Genomic DNA, 18,618 nt, shown 5'->3' with positions numbered 1-18,618 from the left:
TGAGGAGAGATTGAGTTGGTTAAGATTGTGGTCGCTGGAGTTCAGAAGAATGAGAGGGGTTCCATAGAAACCTATAAAATTCTAGACAGGGTAGATGCCGGAAGGAAGTTCCCGATGGCGGGGGTGTCCAGAACCAGGGGTCACAGTCTGAGGATACAGGGCAGAACATTTAGGACAGAGATGAGGAGAACTTTCTTCACCCAGAGAGTGGTGAGCCAATAGAATTTGTTACCAGAGGAAGTAGCTGATGACAAAACATAGTATGCTTTCAAGAAGCAGTTAGATATAGCACTTAGGGCGAAGGAGATCAAAGGATATGAGGGGGAAGGTGGGATTAGGCTACTGAGTTGCATGTTAAGCCATTGATCATAATGGCAGAGCAGGGCTTAATGGCCACATCCTGCTCCTATTTGCTATCTTTCCATGTGATACAGGGTAAATCTTATTTTCCGCTCGACATTCAGAGCAAGTCCAGTTAATTATACCTGTCTAATGTCATCAGTGTATCACAGCAAACATCTTACATAGTTCTAATTTAGCGTCCGCTGTTGACAAACCAGCTTTTCTTTAAGAGTTTAAAGAAAGATTTTGTTGTTCTTCCAGCTGCAGGTTCAGCTTACCATTCATAATCCTAATTAGTGTCGCAAGTAGGCTTACAGTCACACTGCAATGAAGTTACTGTGAAAATCCCCTAGTCGCCACGTTCCGGCGCCAGTTTGGGTACACTGAGGGAGAATTCAGAATGTCTAATTCACCTAACAACGTGGACGAGATTCTCCGACCCCCCCCCCCCCCCCCCCCCCCGGATGGGCCGAAGTCCCGCTGCTAGAATGCCTGTCCCGCCGGCGTGGATTAAACCACCTCTCTTACCGGCGGGACAAGGCGGCGCGGGTGGGCTCCGGGGTCCTGGGGGGGGGGGGGGGGGGGCGATCTGGCCCCGGGCCCACGGTGGCCTGGCCCGTGATCGGGGCCCACCGATCCGCGGGCGGGCCTGTGCCGTGGGGGCACTCTTTTCCTTCCGCCTTCACCACGGTCTCCACCATGGCGGAGGCGGAAGAGACCCCCTCCACTGCGCATGTGCGGGGATGTCGTGAGCGGCCGCTGACGCTCCCGCGCATGCGCCGTCCGGCAATGTCATTTCCGTGCCAGCTGGCGTGGCACCAAAGGCCTTTCCCGCCAGCTGGCGGGGCGGAAATCAGTCCAGCGCGGGCCTAGCCCCTCAAGGTTAGGGCTCGGCCGGTCAAGATGCGGAGTATTCCGCACCTTTGGGGTGGCGCGATGCCGGACTGATTGCGCCATTTTTGGTCGGCGGACATCGCGCCGATACCGGAGAATTTTGCCCTATGTCTTTCAGGACTTGTGAGAGGAAATCGGAGAACCCGGAGGAAACCCACGCAGACACGGGGAGAACACTCCACACAGACGGCGACCAAGCCGGAATTCGAACCTGGCACTGTGAAGCAACAATGCTGCCTACTGTGCCAACGTGCCGCCCATATTTGTTGTACAGGGTAATAGAAAATCAGATCAGAGGGTTTTATGCTTGTTTTCAGTAAGTCCTTTTGCTGTGTCTCTTCCCTGGCCCCCAGCCAAGTGGTGTTGGGGAAGTAGGGGTACCTCCTTTGAGGGGGGGGGAATCCTTTCTGCCTATTAGGGACACCACCTTGAAGGTCAGACCCTTCCCCTTTAATCCTTCCCTCTCCCCCTCCCCACCCCTCTCTGCTTGCTGGGGTCGGCCAGGAAAGCTTTGCCAAACTTCTGGATTGTCTCCTGTCCAACTTCCATCGCCTCCTCTTCTTCGGGTTCTGGCTGTAATCCCACAAATGGTTCCTGTTCGAACCTGCAGCTACTCTGCTGAGACCACGGAGCGATCAACTAATCCGATTCCACCCCAGGCAGGGGAGGAAGCCTGAGCCAATTAGCCCTCCTGCCCCTCCTCTCCCACCGAGTGTAAAATCGCTATAGGGCAGCTGGCTTTTTGTGCGCTGGCTCCCAACCAAACTTTTAGCTGGGGGGGGGGGCATAAAATCCAGCCGCTGGTAAGAGCTCAGTGCCGTATAGCAAAATGTTGTTAAGTGTGTGTGCATTCCCCATATAAATATTCTTATGGGTAAGGAGATGGGTTCCCTTGAGCCGTACGACAGTAATCCATTTGACACGTTCAGATGATCTATTTTCCTTGGACACCAGAAGGTAGTTTGTGTTTGTTGGATGGATTTATTGAGAGGTTATGTGTATTGTACGATGTTGCATTTTCCTTGTTTTCCTCTGTTGTTGCAAGAACCGTGGTGAATCAGATGTGTTTCTAGTGCTCATAATGCTGTGTTGCATGACATTGAATTTCAATTTTGTTTACATAAATGTGTTGGTGTAATAACCTCCACGAGGCTCATGGGAGTACTGTGATTGGTCTCCCCGTGGGGCTTGTGAAATGTGAGCTTCTCCACTCGTGGGCAGAGGCACACCCAGCTGCTCCTCGTGGATATTGAGTATAAAGGACTGCCCTGGCAGGGACCAGCATATTGGTTGTCCCAACGAGACAATGTTGTGTAAATAGTTCACTGCTGTGTCAGCCTTTTAAATGACCTTGGTTAAAATCTACATTCTTCAGGGCAGCACGGTGGCGGAGTGGTTAGCACTGCTGCCTTACGGCGCCGGTCACTCAGGTTTGAAATCAGCCCCGAGTCCGTGCGGAATTTGCACATTCTTCCCGTGCCCGAGTGGGTCTCACTCCCCTGAACCCAAAGATGTGCAGGGTCGGTGGATTGGCCACGCTAAATTGCGTCATAATTTCGAAAAAAATCGACGCTCTCCTTAATGCTGGCTTCCTGGGTCTTAATACTGGCGATGAGGTAAAAGGAAAATCTGATCTCTAATTCTGGATGTGCAGACACTCCGGGAGATTGCCGTTTAGCAACGTGTGTAACTAACGTATGAAAATGCTGCTTGTCCGGCGTCGTGTAGAGGCACCAGTCTAGGGGCACTTGTTACGGCTCTCGCCGGCGCGATACACCACAAGTTCGGTGGAGACGGCGGCACTGAGGATCTGGGGGCAGTGGAGGAGACACAGGGGAGAGGAGGGGGCCTCGATGTGGACCCCGATACGGAATAACCACAGATTTGCTCCGGGTAGGTTGGATGGGGGATACCAAGGCTGGTATAGGGCATGTATTAGGAGGATGGGGGACCTGTTTATAGTCGGGGTTTTCCCCAGCATGCAGGTGCTGGAGGTTCGGTTCGGCCTGCCCCCAGGGAATGCGTTCAGGTACCTTCAGGTTCGGGACTTCCTTAGAAAACAGGTGGGGACATTCCCGTGGCTGCCCCCACGTAGGATCCAGGATAGGGTGGTGTCTGGCATTCTGGGTAGGGGAGGGGAAGGTGTCGGACATGTATCAGGAGCTGCAGGAGGTAGAGGAAGCCTCAGTGGGGGAGTTGAAGCATAAGTGAGAGGAGGAGCTGGGCGAGGGGCTGGATGAGGGCCTGTGGGCCCATGCCCTGGGCAGGGTGAACTCCTCCTCATCATGTGCCAGGCTCGGATTAATCCAGATTAAGGTGGTGCATCGGGCGCACATAATGGTGGCAAGAATGAGTAGGTTTTTTGGGGTAGAGGACGGGTGCCCGAGGTGTGCGGGGAGTCCGGCGAATCATGCCCATATGTTTTGGGCATGCCCAATGCTTAAAGGATTCTGGCAGGGGTTTGCAAGGGTGATGCCTAGGGTTTTGGATGCTCGGGTGAAGGCGAGCCCAGCGGTAGCGATATTTGGGGTGGCGGAGGATCCGGGAGTGCAGGAAGCGAAAGAGGCCGCGGTATTGGCCTTTGCCTCCCTGGTAGCCCGGAGACGGATTCTGTTAATGTGGAGGGACTCGAAACCCCCGAGTGTGGAGACCTGGGTTAGCGACATGGCGGGGTTCCTCAGCCTGGAGCGAATAAAGTTCGCCTTGAGAGGGTCCTTGATGGGGTTCTCCCGGCGGTGGCAACCTGTCCTTGACTTTCTAGGCGAGCAGTAAGTGTCAGCAGCAGCAGCATCCTGGGGGGGGAGGGGGGGTTTGGGGGGGGGGGGTGGTGTTGGGGGGGGGGGGGGTTTAGAGGGGGGGGGCGGGTGCTGTTGATATAATGTGAGTTGGGCATGGAGACAAAACCCACCTTGTTCTGTTTAAAAAAAATATTATGCTGTGTAAGTAGTTTCATTGTAAGCTTTGGGCTATGTTTATTGTTATTTTTTATTACTATCTGTATTTCTATTTTTCTTATGTAAAAACGCTCATTGGAAAAACTTTAATAAAACATTTATTTTTTTTTAAAAAAGAAAATGCTGCTTCTCAGGGAACTGGCGGCCACTGATGGAGGCCTGGAAGATTGGGCTCAGTACGCAGAGCGGCTGAGGTGCTTTTCCAGGTCAGTGGCATCTTGGGAGAGGACCAACAGAAGGTAGTCCTCCTGGCAGCTTGTGGAGCCCCAACCTTCATCATTATAAAGAACCTCCTGTATCCAGCTGCTCCAGTTTCAAAATCATTCGATGAATTAGTTGCGCTGTTTGGTGCCTGACCGTTACGACCTGAAGCCATCAAGAATTATGCAAAGGTATGGTTCAACACTGCTGTACAAAATCTGAGGGAGTCAGTAACGGATTTCTTAACTCCACTCCGGCTGGCTGAGCATTACGGGTTTGGGCCATCCCTATCCGAGATGCTGAGAGATCGATTAGTCTGCGGCATCAACAACGTGGCCACACAGAGGAAGCTGTTGGCGGAGCAACGTTGGATTTAAAAAATGGCCATTGATCTAACGCTGTGGAAATGTGGAAAACGGGGTACAGGAACTCCAAGATTCCATGGACCATAGTGTTGCCCAACATCCATACCTGGCACCAGTGGCATCCCAGAACATTGCCCGAATGACCAGGTCACTTCCATAGCAAGAACCGAAGGTACAACACTGCTTCTGGGCTCAATATTCTGAAGCAACTGCAGAACAGTGGGACACCTTTCCTTAAAACGAGGGGGACTTCCGGGAATATTGCCAGGCATGTGGGCATGGAGCACTTGACAATCAAGGCTGCCAGAAGCGGAAGAGAACACACCGCCCTGGACAGATGAAGAGATTGCCCCGAGCCTGGACCTTGCCCCACCTGAGGAGGACAACATGATGCAATTGAACTGCATCATGGTCCTGAAGATGGCACCAATTCGGAAAGCTGCAGGTGAATGGACATCCCCTAGTGATGGAGATGTACACAGGGGCCACAGTCTCCATCACTGGTCAGCAGACCTTCTGCCATCTCTGCACAGGAATCCTGTCACTTAGCCGGATGGGCAGTGGAAACCGACATGAGTTCCTTGGAAAATATCCAGAGGTATTCCCAGAGGGCATGGGTAAGATGAAGGGAGCCAAGGCACGAATCTACATGGACCCTGAGGCCCAACCTGGGCATTTCAGGACACACCCAGTTCTCTACACTCACCAAAGTGGATGCTGAGTTGCAGCACCTGGGAAGTTTGGGCAACATACACCCTGTGCGATTTGTGGAGTGGCCCATTCCTGGGGTCCCGGTGATGAAGCTGAACAAATCTGTTTGTTTCTGCGGGGATTATAAACTAACTGTAAACAGGGCATCACACCTGGACCCTTTGCCAGTCATTTACAAACTCGGGGTCACAACCCGCAGAAGTCGGGAGGGCCACGGAGTGATCGGTCATGGCATCCATCATGGCGGGAAGAAGTGCCCAATGGCCCCATCTCCTTTTTAAAATGCCGTCGCAACTGGCTTTCAAGAATGTCGGTTGTCCCGTGCATACGTGCCTCCTCAGCCAGATTTAGATCAGTGTAGGCCCGGAGCCCAGCGGGGCAGGATCTCATAATCAAATCTGCTGGAGAGAGCTTCACAGGAGAGTTCACGGCAAGACAAAGCAGTGCTGGTGTGAGCTGTATCCAGAACTCCAGGGCCTCTGATGAACAAACAATTAAGAAGAAACTGAAATCGTGAACAAATCAGGAGAAAGCTGATTTCTTGAAGTGTGGCTTTGTTAATTATGCCAATGCAATTCAGGATGTCAAGCCCATGTGTGTTATATTGCCTACTCCTGCTCGTAGTTCAGTTGTTTTAAGAAGGAACTACTCTGGCTGACTTCACCATCTCAAACACACATGTGGGGCGGGATTCGCCGACCCCCCCCCCCCGCCGGGTCGGAGAATCGCCGGGGGCTGACGTGAATCCCGCCCCCGCTGGTTGCCGAATTCTCCGGCTCCTGATATTTGGCGGGGGTGGGAACCGCGCCGCGCCGGCTGGCGGGCCCCCCCCCCGGCGATTCTCCGGCCCGCGATGGGCCGAAGCCCCGCCGCTGTCAACCCACGCCAGCCGGCGTGGATTGAACCACCTTTGGGACGGCGGGACGCGGCGGCGCGGGCGGGCTCCGGGGTCCTGGGGGGGGGGCGCGGGGCGATCTGGCCCCGGGGGGGTGCCCCCACGGTGGCCTGGCCCGCGATTGGGGCCCACCGATCCGCGGGCCGGCCTGTGCCGTGGGGGCACTCTTTTCCTTCCGCCTTCGCCATGGTCTCCACCATGGCGGAGGCGGAACAGACCCCCTCCACTGAGCATGCGCGGGGATGCCGTGAGCAGCCGCTGACGCTCCCGCGCATGCGCCGCCTGGCAAAGTCAGTTTTGCACCAGCTGGCGGGGCACCAAAGGCCTTTCCCGCCAGCTGGCGGGGCGGAAATCAGTCCAGCGCGGGTCTAGCCCCTCAAGGTAAGGGCTCGGCGCTCAAGATGCGGAGACATCCGCACCTTTGGAGCGGCGCGATGCCGGACTGATTTGCGCCGTTTTTGGCGCCGGCCAGCGGACATCGCGCCGATATCGGAGAATCCCGCCCGTGGTGTTCATGATCAATAAGGGAATTTCTTGAATAATATGAAGATCAGGAGTTACGGAAGAAGGCAAGAGAATGGGGATGAGTAACATACTCACCGTGATCGAATGGCAGGGCAGATTCAATGGGCCAAGTGGCCTAATTCTGCTCCTGTATCGTATATGCAGGGAAGTACTGTCCAATGAAAGTTGAAAACCCTCAAAATTTCAAAGACATTTGAAAACTAAGCATGCCAAGTTCGAGGACAAACCTCTTAACTTTTTACAATGGATGCAGTGAGAACTTAAATCGTCAGCTGATGACCTTAGCTGAAATGTAACATTGAATGACAATGCAAGTAAGTTTGTAAGAACCAAGCAGGTTCATCTGTCGTATTGAAGGTAGGCAATAATGGTGTTCGTGAAGGTCAGCCAGCGTGGGTCGCGAAGGTCAGCCAGCGTGGGTCGCGAAGGTCAGCCAGCATGGGTCGCGAAGATCGGCCAGCGTGGGTCGCGAAGATCGGCCAGCATGGGTCGCGAAGATCGGCCAGCATGGGTCGCGAAGGTCAGCCAGCGTGGTTCTTAAAGGTCGGCCAGCGTGGGTCGCGAAGATCGGCCAGTGTGGGTCGCGAAGATCGGCCAGTGTGCATCACGAAGGTCAGCCAGCGTGGTTCTTAAAGGTCGGTCAGCGTGGGTCGCGAAGGTCATCCAGTTGGTAAAAGTGAGTCTCGGGGGGGAAAAAAACATTGCCCTATGCCTCGCGTAAAGGACTTGTAGGCGGAACTGGTCGGAGGATGCTTGTTCACCAAACTAGATATGAGCCAAGCATATCTGGAGTTAGATTTAGACACTGCATCACAGAAGTATGCAACCATAAATGTCCACAGGGGTCTGTTCGAATACACCCGCCTCCCATTCAAGGTCTCTTCAGATGTGCAATTTTTCAAATGGTGATTGAAGGTATCATTCCGGGATTACCTAAAGTGATGGTATATTTAGACGATGTTCTCATCATGGGGGCCACTGAAAATGAGCACATGGATAATCTAGAGGAGGTCCTCAGATGATTATCCCAGGTTGGTGTCTGCCTGAAGAGAGGCAATTGAGTCTTCCAAGCAAAGGCTGTGACATACTTGGGTATATATGGGGTACACACCATCACCCTGAAAGTTCCTGCTGGAGTGGAGCTAACCTACCGGACAAGCGGGAATCTATTCAACCTCCGACACCGCCTGGTCAGAACCAAGACCACCCCAACCTCTGTCATTGAGCTGCAGTAAGTAGACAATGCCAATGTGTGCGCACATTCCGAGGCCGAGCTACAAATCATCATCGACGCATTCACCTAGGCATGTGAGAGAATAGGCCTCAGACTAAACATCCGAAAGGCAAAGGTTCTCTCCTGCCACACAAAACTGACCCCCAACCATCAAGATCCACAGTGAGCCCTTGGACAATGTGGATCATTTCCCACACCTCAGGAGCCTCCTCTCAGTGCAAGCAGACATCGACGACAATATAAAACATCGACTCCAATGCGCCAATGAAAGGATGCCTGAGGAACAGAGTATTGAAAGACCGAGACCTGAAACCCAGCATCAAGCTCCTGGCCTACAGAGCAGCCGTGGTCCCTGCTCTCCTGCATGCATCACAAACATGGACAATGCCATTCCACAATGGTCAGCACCAGTCCACATCAAGCACCAGCAAAGACCCGGAAATCTACTATAGTCTATTGGCCCACGGCCAAGTCCATCTTTGAATCTGCATTTTTGAAATGTAAATTGCTCTGAGCAACCTGCCTTGCCTGAGGTTGTAGGTCAGTCCTAATGTTCCAACCATTTGAATTAAAGGTGTAGTCCATCTTAAAGGCATAGGTACAGTAAATGATCCATGTACAAAGATTACAAAAGCTAAAACAACACAAAATAAACAAGGAACAAACGGGGATTAACAGGAGGGTCCTTGCATACCTTCGCTGACGAAAAGAATGAAATGTAGGGGCTGTTTCATTATGAAGTACGCAAGACATACAACACCAACACATACCTAGCCCCATTACACAAGTGCCTTTCTCATTGATAGCTCAGTCATGAGCCAGCTTTTAACCACATGGCAAAATATTTACAAACACATTGGGTGGGATTCTCCGTAGCCCGACGCTGAAATCGGGATTGGCAATCGGGTGGAGAATGGCTTCCGATGCCGGATTCGCGGCGGTTTGATGCCCGTTGGCAATGCTCCACCCCCTCCAAATCGGCGTCATCGGGACGGGCGCCACACGCAGTCGTAAGACCATTGGTGCGTCATCATGCGGCCCACCCACCGTGCTCTGCCCTGATGGGCGGAGTTCCCGACGGCGCGGCCCACGTGTGGTCCCAGCGGTCGGGAACCTGGGGTGCTGGGTGCAGACAGTGACCAGCGCCGCGTCGCTCGTCCGGAATCTGTGCCGTTGCTCAGGGCGTTGCTGCTAGGGGAGTGGCCAGGGGGTGGGCTGTGGGGTTGGGGTGGGCAGGTTAGGGTTCCAACAAGGCCGACGCCATGCTTTCCGGCGCGACTGGTGAGGCCTGCGAATGCACAGCTCGGGCCCCGGCGATTCTGCAGTTGTTCCACGCGACGCCGGTGCTATCCCTTCATTGGTACCAGAATCGGTGAGGGGTTCGCCCTGATTTTCCCGTCGTGGAGCACCCGCAGATTCTCCGTTGGCACCGGCACTTAGCCTCAGGAATGGAGAAATCCCCCCATTCAATTTTCCAAGAATATGTACAGTTCAACTACAAGCTATTGCGAAAAAAAAACTCGAATGGTTAATGGTTTGGAAATGTTCAGGGATGCCAGCACCGTTTCGTCCTCCAACATGGCCATTGATATCCCAGACTCCCCTTGTTCCGTGGAGCACAATCGTTTTGCTAGTTTCAGAAACAAATTCAGCAGGCATTGTTCCTTCGTCTCTAACTGAGTCAGTCTCTGCGGTTTCTGCTAAGGTGGGGGCAGACTTAGTGGTTCAAAATGTCTAAATTCTACACCATGGGTAGTTAACAGAGTGCCCCCTGGTATTTCCCTTCAATTCCGTCTATGCTCTTCTAACACCTGTACCATATCTGTCGCTTTCTGTCCCTCATGTAACACTGGTAGTCTTTTGTGATTATCCAAGGAACATTTAACCAAATTTCAAGGATCTTCTACAACTGAAGTACAAGTATGTTTGTCTGCACTAGGAAAGGTATTTCGTTCACTTATAACCAATAGACTCTTTTCAACCCTTCCAGCTTCACTTTTCCCTTGGCCTGCACATGACTACCTGTCACAACAAGTGCAGCTGAGGGGACAATCCTCGCAAGTTGGTTGACTTGAAAGTCACCATTCCTTATGTGATACCTTTTACCTCATTGGAGTTTTTGTAATCACTACTTTTATCTCCAATTAGCAATATAGGCTGACATGATTGGTACTTTCCAAATTTAAATTTTGCATCTCTACCTTTTGAATCAAAGCATGGTACATTATTGGCTCTATGAACTTGATGGTTTTTACTGACATCTGTGGGCGCAGATCCACTTCAGGGTTCTCCATCCATCTCCCTCAATGCCAGCAAAACTAAAGAGCTGGTCATTGACTTCAGGAAGCAAAGTACTGTACACACCCCTGTCAGCATCAACAGGGCCGAGGTGGAGATGGTTAGCAGTTTCAAATTCCTCGGGGTGCCCATCTCCAAAATTTTGTCCTGGTCCACCCATGTCGACGCTACCATCAAGAAAGCACAACAGGGCCTATACTTCCTCAGGAAACTAAGGAAATTCGGCATGTCCACATTAACTCTTATCAACTTTTACAGATGCACCATAGAAAGGCACCATTAGGGCAGCACGGCAGCATAGTGGTTAGCTCTGTGCTAATTGTAAATTTGAAGTCAATGGGAATGTGCTATGGGCCAGGGTTTAGAGAACCCCAAAGTGTATCATGGAGTTCACCTGACCCACAACCTTTACTGGATTGGGGTATGGGGAGCACACGGCCCACTCTACAGGTGTGGTACAGCAGAAATGGAAAAGTATTATTTAAAGCAAAACAATGTTGATTCTATGAACTCAAGTAAACCTTCTTAAAACATACAGTGAACATCTTAGCAACCATCAATTCAAATACAACCCCCAAAGACTACAACACTCAGTAAACCTCTCGCTGGTATCACTTCACATCCCCTACTTTCCTCATCCTGACCAACTGAGGTCATGCAGTCAGGAACCCTTTATTTCAAAGCAAACCTGCTCTGGGAACTTCATTCACCTGAAGAGAATAGCAGTGGGTTTACTGCAAGTTACTTCTAGCAAGGCCCAATTCTTCCAGTTTGCTATCTACTTTCCTTGTCTTGGAAGAATTGCTTGCCTGTCGCTCATGTTCAAATAGTGACTGGTCCACTTGGTAACAACTGTTTATCATCACTTCCTAATCAGTATCAAAATCAAAACGTTCATCTGACTCTTAAACCCTGGCATCAGTCGTAATGAAGTGCTTTGAAAGCATCCTATCTGGCTGCATCACAGCCTGGTATGGCAACTGCTCGGCCCAAGATCGCAAGAAACTTCAGAGAGTCTTGAACACAGCCCAGTTTTGTACATAATGGGCACCGCCTGAGGCTAACATGTAGTTGTTCGGTTGCAGAAAAAGGCTGTGTACCACCGGCAACTGGGTACCACCGGCAACGTGCGGTCTGGATCCTGAACATTTGACCAGGTGTTAGCGGGTAGAGGCTGTGGACATCTAGATCGTAGTGTATTTTCTTTCATTGTTTAAGGGATCTTTCATGTTTGTGTGAGGTGTTGGCTGCAGCAGAGCCTTGGGAGTAGGAATCGTGGTCCTGGTGTGCCAGGAAAAGAGCCGTTTTGCTGATGACGGTAGGCCATGTCGTGGTAAATATCACCCACGAAGAGTACAGCATAATAATCCGTCCAATTCTGGGCACATTTCTCTAGAAGCTGCTTGGCTAAACACATTGCTCATTTTGCCAGGCGATTGGACTCTGGATATGGGGCTGCTTCTGATAGGCTCAAAGTTCTAAGTTTGTTCAAAGTTTCGAAATTCACCGGTGCCGAATTGGTCAACAATGTCTGTCATGAGTCCCTGTGGGATGCTGTGTGTGGCTAAATATCTATTGAGCTTGATGATGGCTGTGTTATTCGTCATGTTTGACAGGTAGTAAAGTTCAAACCACCTGGAATATGAATCATCTTAAACTACGTGTTGTTTACCATTTAATGTGAAGATGTCAGCTGCTGTGAATGACCACAGGAGGTCTGGGACCACATGTACATAAAGCAGTTCTTTTGCTTGATGCATTGCATGGTGCAAATCTAGAGACTTCTCTTTCCGTGTTGGTGTACATTAAGAGTCACTGTACTGAATTCTTTGCTCTCTATCTGATTGCTTTCAACCCGGTGCCCTTGGTCAAGTTGTTGGGTGTAGAACCGCTGAAGAGAAGTAGGGATGACAAATCACTGGCCATGTAGTATGCAGGGGGTCAGTAGTTAACAAAGGGGTTTATTGGTGGAAGGCAAAGGCAGTTAAGTAATGGGCACAGACTGGGGCAGCACGGTGGCGCAGTGGGTTAGCCCTATTGCCTCACGGCGCCGAGGACCCAGGTTCGATCCCAGCACTGGGTCACTGTCTGTGGAGTTTGCACATTCTCCCCGTGCTTGCATGGGTTTCACCCCCACAACCCAAATATATGCAGGGTAGGTGGATTGGCCACGCTAAATTGCCCCTTAATTGGAAAAAATGAATTGGGTACTCAAAATTTATTATTATTTTTTTTAATTTAGAAAGTAATGGGCACAGACCACTATACAACAGGTCTTAACACTTCAGCACCCTGGTTCACACTGCCCGGGGTCCTGCTCCCCAGGCCCTGCACAAAACTCTCTATTGGCCAAGGGTCGTGCGCTCACGTGTGATTGGCCTCGAGGTCATGTGGTCCAAGGAACCCACTTTAGGGGCCAGGCTACTACATTCCTCCCCCTTTCAGTCTCTTATTAGAACCACGCCAGAAACTGTTCGGAAGTGTTCAGATGTATTAATGTTAATTTTTTTAAAAAATTCCCAAGCCAGAGCACGTTGAACAGGATTCCTTCTGAAATTGCAAAAATATTCCTTACCTAATCCACCTTTTCACTCATCCCATTCCTCCTCTTTCTTCAAGACTGTAAAGTTTACTAATTTTATACTGTTGTGTGTAGTTTAGTAAGTCTCACAAGGAAGTTCTGTGTCTTGTATAGTTTAACAGTAAGTATTTATTAACTACTCATAACCGTGTACATATATAAGGCCTAAGGTAGGGGCTGTCTCCAGTCTTGCCTTTACATGCATCTCTATCCAGTACAAGACTGCCGTCTAGGCTTGGGTCATTTGACCCATTACATCATAGTGTGGGTGGTACTGTACTAGTTCCACATTTAACCCTTTCTGGAATGATGTACTTTCTATACTTAATACATATTATGATGGTGCATTGTGTTTATACTGCCCCTTTCATAGTCATAGAATAGTACAGCACAAAAGGGGACCATTTGGCCTGTCGAGTCTGTGCTCGTTCTTTGAAGAGCAATCCAGGTAGTCCAACCCCTCCGCTCTTTCCCCACATCCTTGCTATTTTTTTCTCCATTTAACCTTTGAAGGCTGTGCATCTGTTTCCTCCACCCTATCAAACCGTGAATTTGGAATCCTAACCGCTCAGTGCGTAGAAAAGATTTTCTTCCTGTCGCCTGTGATTCTTTTGCCAACCAACTTAAATCTGTGCCCTCTGGTGATGGTCACTTCAGCTACTGGAAATGATTCACTGTTGTTTACTCTGTCTAAATCCTTCATGGTATTAAATATATTGACTTGCCAACAAAATAAATTTGTACACCTAAGTTGATGGTGATGGGCTGGAGTAGAGATTTGAAGGTGGCTCGGCAGGGAGGGGTAGGCAAAGTACAGAAGAGGGAAGAAATGAAATGGGGACGTCGCCAAGTGACAGGTGAGGGATGATATGGGAGAGAGGAGCCTAAGAGGGGGGTCAAGAGCAATGCAAACGAAAGTGAAACCGAAATAGTTTGGATTTGAGTCTAGAGGGGCAGCTAAAATGCACACTTGAATGGACGTACAGGAACGATAACTGCAGTGCAAATGCACAATTAATTAAATGTTTAAAGTTTTATATGATCCTTGGGATTGCGATTTATAGCATGCAGCAGTGTAAGGTACATAAGTCAATGTTACAGATACTTGAACTAATGATTGCAGTTTCTGTTTGTGCACCAGTATTTTATCAGTAAATAGCAACCTCCTATTCATTTTGAGAATGTTACGTTTTGTTTCTGTCTACATATTCGAACTGACTGGTTTATTGATTTTAAATTTAGGCTGTTGACCTGTTGATTGATGAGTCAAGTTTCACAGGGGAATCGGAAGCTTGTATCAAAAGTGCTGCAGCCTTGTCAGTCGCTGGGGATTTGACTTCTCTTCAAAACATTGCATTCATGGGAACCCTGGTACGATGTGGGAATGGAAAGGTATCTGTCTCAATAAATTGCTTTTCTATCAAGCTAAAATGTACACACGCACCCAAGAAGTATTAAATGGTTCTGAAATGTTGCAGTATTGAATAATTGTATTATTTATTATCCGTTCCCATGTAGTTTATTATCCACTTCCATTTTTAGCTTGAGCTTAGTTTTGTCTTTCTCTGCCCACTCTATTGATGGTGCATAAGAAATCGCCGCAAGAATGTGTGAATGTGTTGTAACATTACTCATGTTAGATTCAAATTTGTGCTTTAAAACAAAGGAATATTATATCATGTAATAATGTAGTATTTTGCTTTGCTAATAATGTTGACTTCTTACGTAAATTCTTTCCTTTTAAAAAAAAAGTGCATGAGTAATGTGCCAACCACGTAGGAAAGTAAAGGCCAGAATTTTCCCAACGCTGCGACTCTCTGTTCCTGCCGGCGGAATATCCCCATCCGCGGGTTTCCCGGCAACCTGGGGCTGACTTCAATGGGAAATCCCATTGACAAGCAGCGGAAAGAGAAAATCCCCCTGCTGGTGAACGGCGCGACGCCGAGAAACATGCGGCTAGGGGATCGGCGAATCCAGCCCAAAGAAATAAACTTCTTCCCTTTTTATATCTGCCACTTATTAAATCTGTGCACGTAATATGTTGTAGGTGGGTAAGTGAATAACCTCTTGACTATAATCAGTTGAATGACTTTCCTTGGGTGTCAGCTTAGATCACTTTCAGACAGACAATTTATAATATTTCTACAATCTTCCTCTTGACTTATTTCTGCCAAATTTCCACTTCTTTTTTTCTTTTCATTGAGTTGGATTTGTTTATTGTCACGTGTACCGAGGTACATGAAAAGTATTTTTCTACGAGCAGCTCAAACAGATCATTTAGTACATGAAAATAAAATTAAAATAAATTTCATAATAGGGCAACGCAAGGTCCACAATGTAAATACATAAGGGGCGATTCTCCGCGGCACAGACCAAGTGCCCGCGCCGTCGTGAACGCCGTCGCGTTTCACGTTGGTGCGAACAGGGCCCAGGCATGACCTATTCTGGCCCCCACAAGGGGCCAGCACGGCGCTGGAGCGGTTCACGCCACTCCAGCGTCCTTCGTCGCGCCAACATGCGCAGTTGGGGCAGCCCAATCCTGCGCATGCGCGGGGAACCTCTTACGCATGCCAGCCCCTCACCAAGATGTCGCCGGTGTTCTGGGGCCGCGCGCGGAAGGAGGTAGGCTCGGCGGGAGGGGGAGCGGGGGGGTGAGGCCGGGCCGCGATCGGTGGGCTCCGATTGCGGGCCAGAGCCCATCGGAGGCCCCCCCCGGTGTAGGAGCCCCCCTCCCCCCCCCCACAGGCTGCCCCCCCAACTCCCCCACAGGCCGCCCCCCCACCCCCCCCAGAGTTCCCGCAGAGTTCCTGCTGGCAGCGATCAAGGGTGGCCGGCATCAACAGGAATCTGTTGTGTCGGTGCGGCCGCTCGGCGCATCCGGGCCGGAGAATTGCCACTTGCTGTTTGCGGCGATTCTCCGCGCGGCGCTGGTTTCGGGGGGTGAGAGAATCGCGTGCAGGGGTCGGGGAGACGGGGCGCGATTTGCGCGGCGCCACAGCGATTCTCCCACCCAGCGTGGGGGGGGGGGGGGGGGGGAGAATCGCGCCCATAGACTCTGGTGAAGCATACAGGGGTATAGTATTAATCATGATCAGTCCATAAGAGGATCATTTAGGAGTCTGGTAACAGCGGGGAAGAAGCTGTTTTTGAATCTGTTTGTGCGTGTTCTCAGACTTTTGTATCTCCTGCAAAGTTGGAAGAAGTTGGAAGAGTGAGTAAGCCAGTGGGAGGGATCTTTGATTATGCTGCCCACTTTCCCCAGGCAACGGGAGGTGTAGATCGAGTCAATGGATGGGAGACGGGTTTGTGTGATGGACTGGGCGGTGTTCACAACTCTCTGAAGTTTCTTGCTGCCTTGGGCAGGGATGCAACCAGATAGGATGCTTTCCATGGTATTGCCTGATAGGGGTATTGAGTTTTATAACGGCAAGACTCAACATGCGTAAATGGACAATTTAGCTATCAACTTGAAAATAAAAGTTGTTGTTTTTTGTGTCTCTACTGCACTAAATCTACTGGTGCTCTTCATGTACATTGAGATACAAACCGCGAGAACATTAAAATTAAAAATTTAGAGTACCCAATTCATTTTTTCCAATTAAGGGACAATTTAGCATGTTCAATCCACCTACCCTGCACATCTTTGGGTTGTGGGGGTGAAACCCACGCAAACACGGGGAGAATGTGCAAACTCCCCACGGACAGGGACCCAGAGCCGGGATCGAACCTGGGACCTCGGCGCTGTGAGGCAGCAGGGCTATCCCACTGCATCACCGTGCTGCCCAAACCTCGAGTACATTTTGGGGATCGTGTGGAGCTGCTCACATTGGTAATGGACCAAGGGGCGATGGTTAGATTCTCTTGTTGGAGATGTCATTGTCTGGCCCTTTTGGGCAGCACGGTAGCATAGTGATTAGCACAATTGCTTCACAGCTCCAGGGTCCCAAGTTCGATTCCCAGCTTGGGTCACTGTCTGTGCGGAGTCTGCACGTTCTCCCCGTGTGTGCGTGGGTTTCCTCCAGGTGCTCTGGTTTCCTCCCACAGTCCAAAGATGTGCAGGTTAGGTGGATTGACCGTGAGAAATTGCCCTTAAGTGTCCAAAATTGCCCTTAGTGTTGGGTGGGGTAACTGGGTTATAGGGATAGGGTGGAGGTGTGTGGTTGGGAAGGGTGCTCTTTCCAAGAGCCGGTGCAGACTCGATGGGCCGAATGGCCTCCTTCTGCACTGCAAATTCTATATTCTATATTTTGTGGTGCAAATGCTACTTGCCACTCATCAGTCCAAGCCTGGATATTGTCCAGATCGCACTGCATTTGGACATGCACTGTATTTGAGTAGTTATGAATGATGCTGAGCATTGTGAAATCATCAACAAACGTCCTCAATTCTGACTTTTATGATGGAAGGTAGGTCATTGATGAAGCAGCTGAAGATAGTTGAGCCTGGGACATTACCCTGAGGAACTCCTGCAGTCCAAGTTGAGCGCCAATAACCACAACTGTCTTTCTTTGTGCTGGGTATGAATCCAATCAGCGTACAGAACAAAGGAAAATACAACACAGGAACAGGCACTTTGGTATCCTTCTATACCCCACCTGTTCATGTGTCTATCCAGATAAGTCTTAGAGGTCGCTAACGTATCTGCCTCAACAACCTCACTTGGCAGTGCATTCCAGGCCACCACCACCCTCTGTGTAAAAAACTTCCCCGCACATCCCCACTTAACCAATCCCCTCTAACCTCAATTAAATTAGTGAGACATGACCGCCCTCATACAAAACCATGCTGTCTGTCACTAATAAGACCATGATGTGGAGATGCCGGCGTTGGACTGGGGTGAGCACAGTACGAAGTCTTACAACACCAGCTTAAAGTCCAACAGGTTTGTTTTGATGTCACTAGCTTTCGGAGCGCTGCTCCTTCCTCAGGTGAACCTGAGGAAGGAGCAGCGCTCCGAAAGCTAGTGACATCGAAACAAACCTGTTGGACTTTAACCTGGTGTTGTAAGACTTCGTACTAATAAGACCATTCACTGCCAAGTGTGCATAGATCCTGGCGGGGATTCTCCGCTACCCGGCGAGGCGGGCCGTACCGGCGCCGAGGAGTGGCGTGAACGACTGCAGCGTCAGGCCACCCGGAAGCTGCGGAATCCTCCACACCGTCAGGGGCTAGGCCGGCGGCGAAGGGCTTGGCGCCGCACCAACCGGCGCTGAAGGGCTTCCGCCGGTCGGCGCGAATTGACGCATGAGCGGGAGTGCCAGCGTGTACTGGCATCGTCCCAGCCCATTCGCAGGGGAGTTCTTCTCCGCGCCGGCCATGGCGGAGGTTGACAGCAGCTGGCGCGGAGGGAAAGATTGCCCCCACGGCACATGGCCGCCCATGGATTGGTGGGTACCGATCGCAGACCAGGCCACCGTGGGGGCCCCCCACGGGGCTGGATCCCCCCGCACCCTCCCCCCCCCCCCCGAGGACTCCGCAAGCCACCCGCAGAGCCAGGTCCCGCCGGTAAGGACCTAGTTTAATTTACTCGGGCGGGTCTGGCTGAAAGCAGGTGGCTACACTCGGTCCATCGCGGAGCGGAGAATCGCCGGGGGGGGGCTGCTGCCAATGGCCTCTGA

General features: G+C 50.7%; 1 protein-coding gene across 2 annotated transcripts in view; it reads left to right on the top strand.

Annotated features, from left to right (window-relative positions):
• The window catches only part of LOC140430432 (calcium-transporting ATPase type 2C member 2-like), a 159,734-nt gene that overhangs the window by 51,124 nt on the left and 89,992 nt on the right, over positions 1-18,618 (top strand). For both annotated transcript variants that reach the window (XM_072517907.1, XM_072517906.1), the window contains exon 8: positions 14,243-14,392. In XM_072517907.1, coding sequence (XP_072374008.1) covers positions 14,243-14,392 — 150 coding nt within the window. The remainder of the gene's footprint in view (positions 1-14,242; positions 14,393-18,618) is intronic.

This window comes from Scyliorhinus torazame, chromosome 10 (assembly GCF_047496885.1).
Source record: "Scyliorhinus torazame isolate Kashiwa2021f chromosome 10, sScyTor2.1, whole genome shotgun sequence".
Taxonomy (NCBI): Eukaryota; Metazoa; Chordata; class Chondrichthyes; order Carcharhiniformes; family Scyliorhinidae; genus Scyliorhinus; species Scyliorhinus torazame.
The sequence above is the reverse complement of the archived record's forward strand: the minus strand, read 5'-3'. Positions and strand labels throughout refer to the sequence as shown.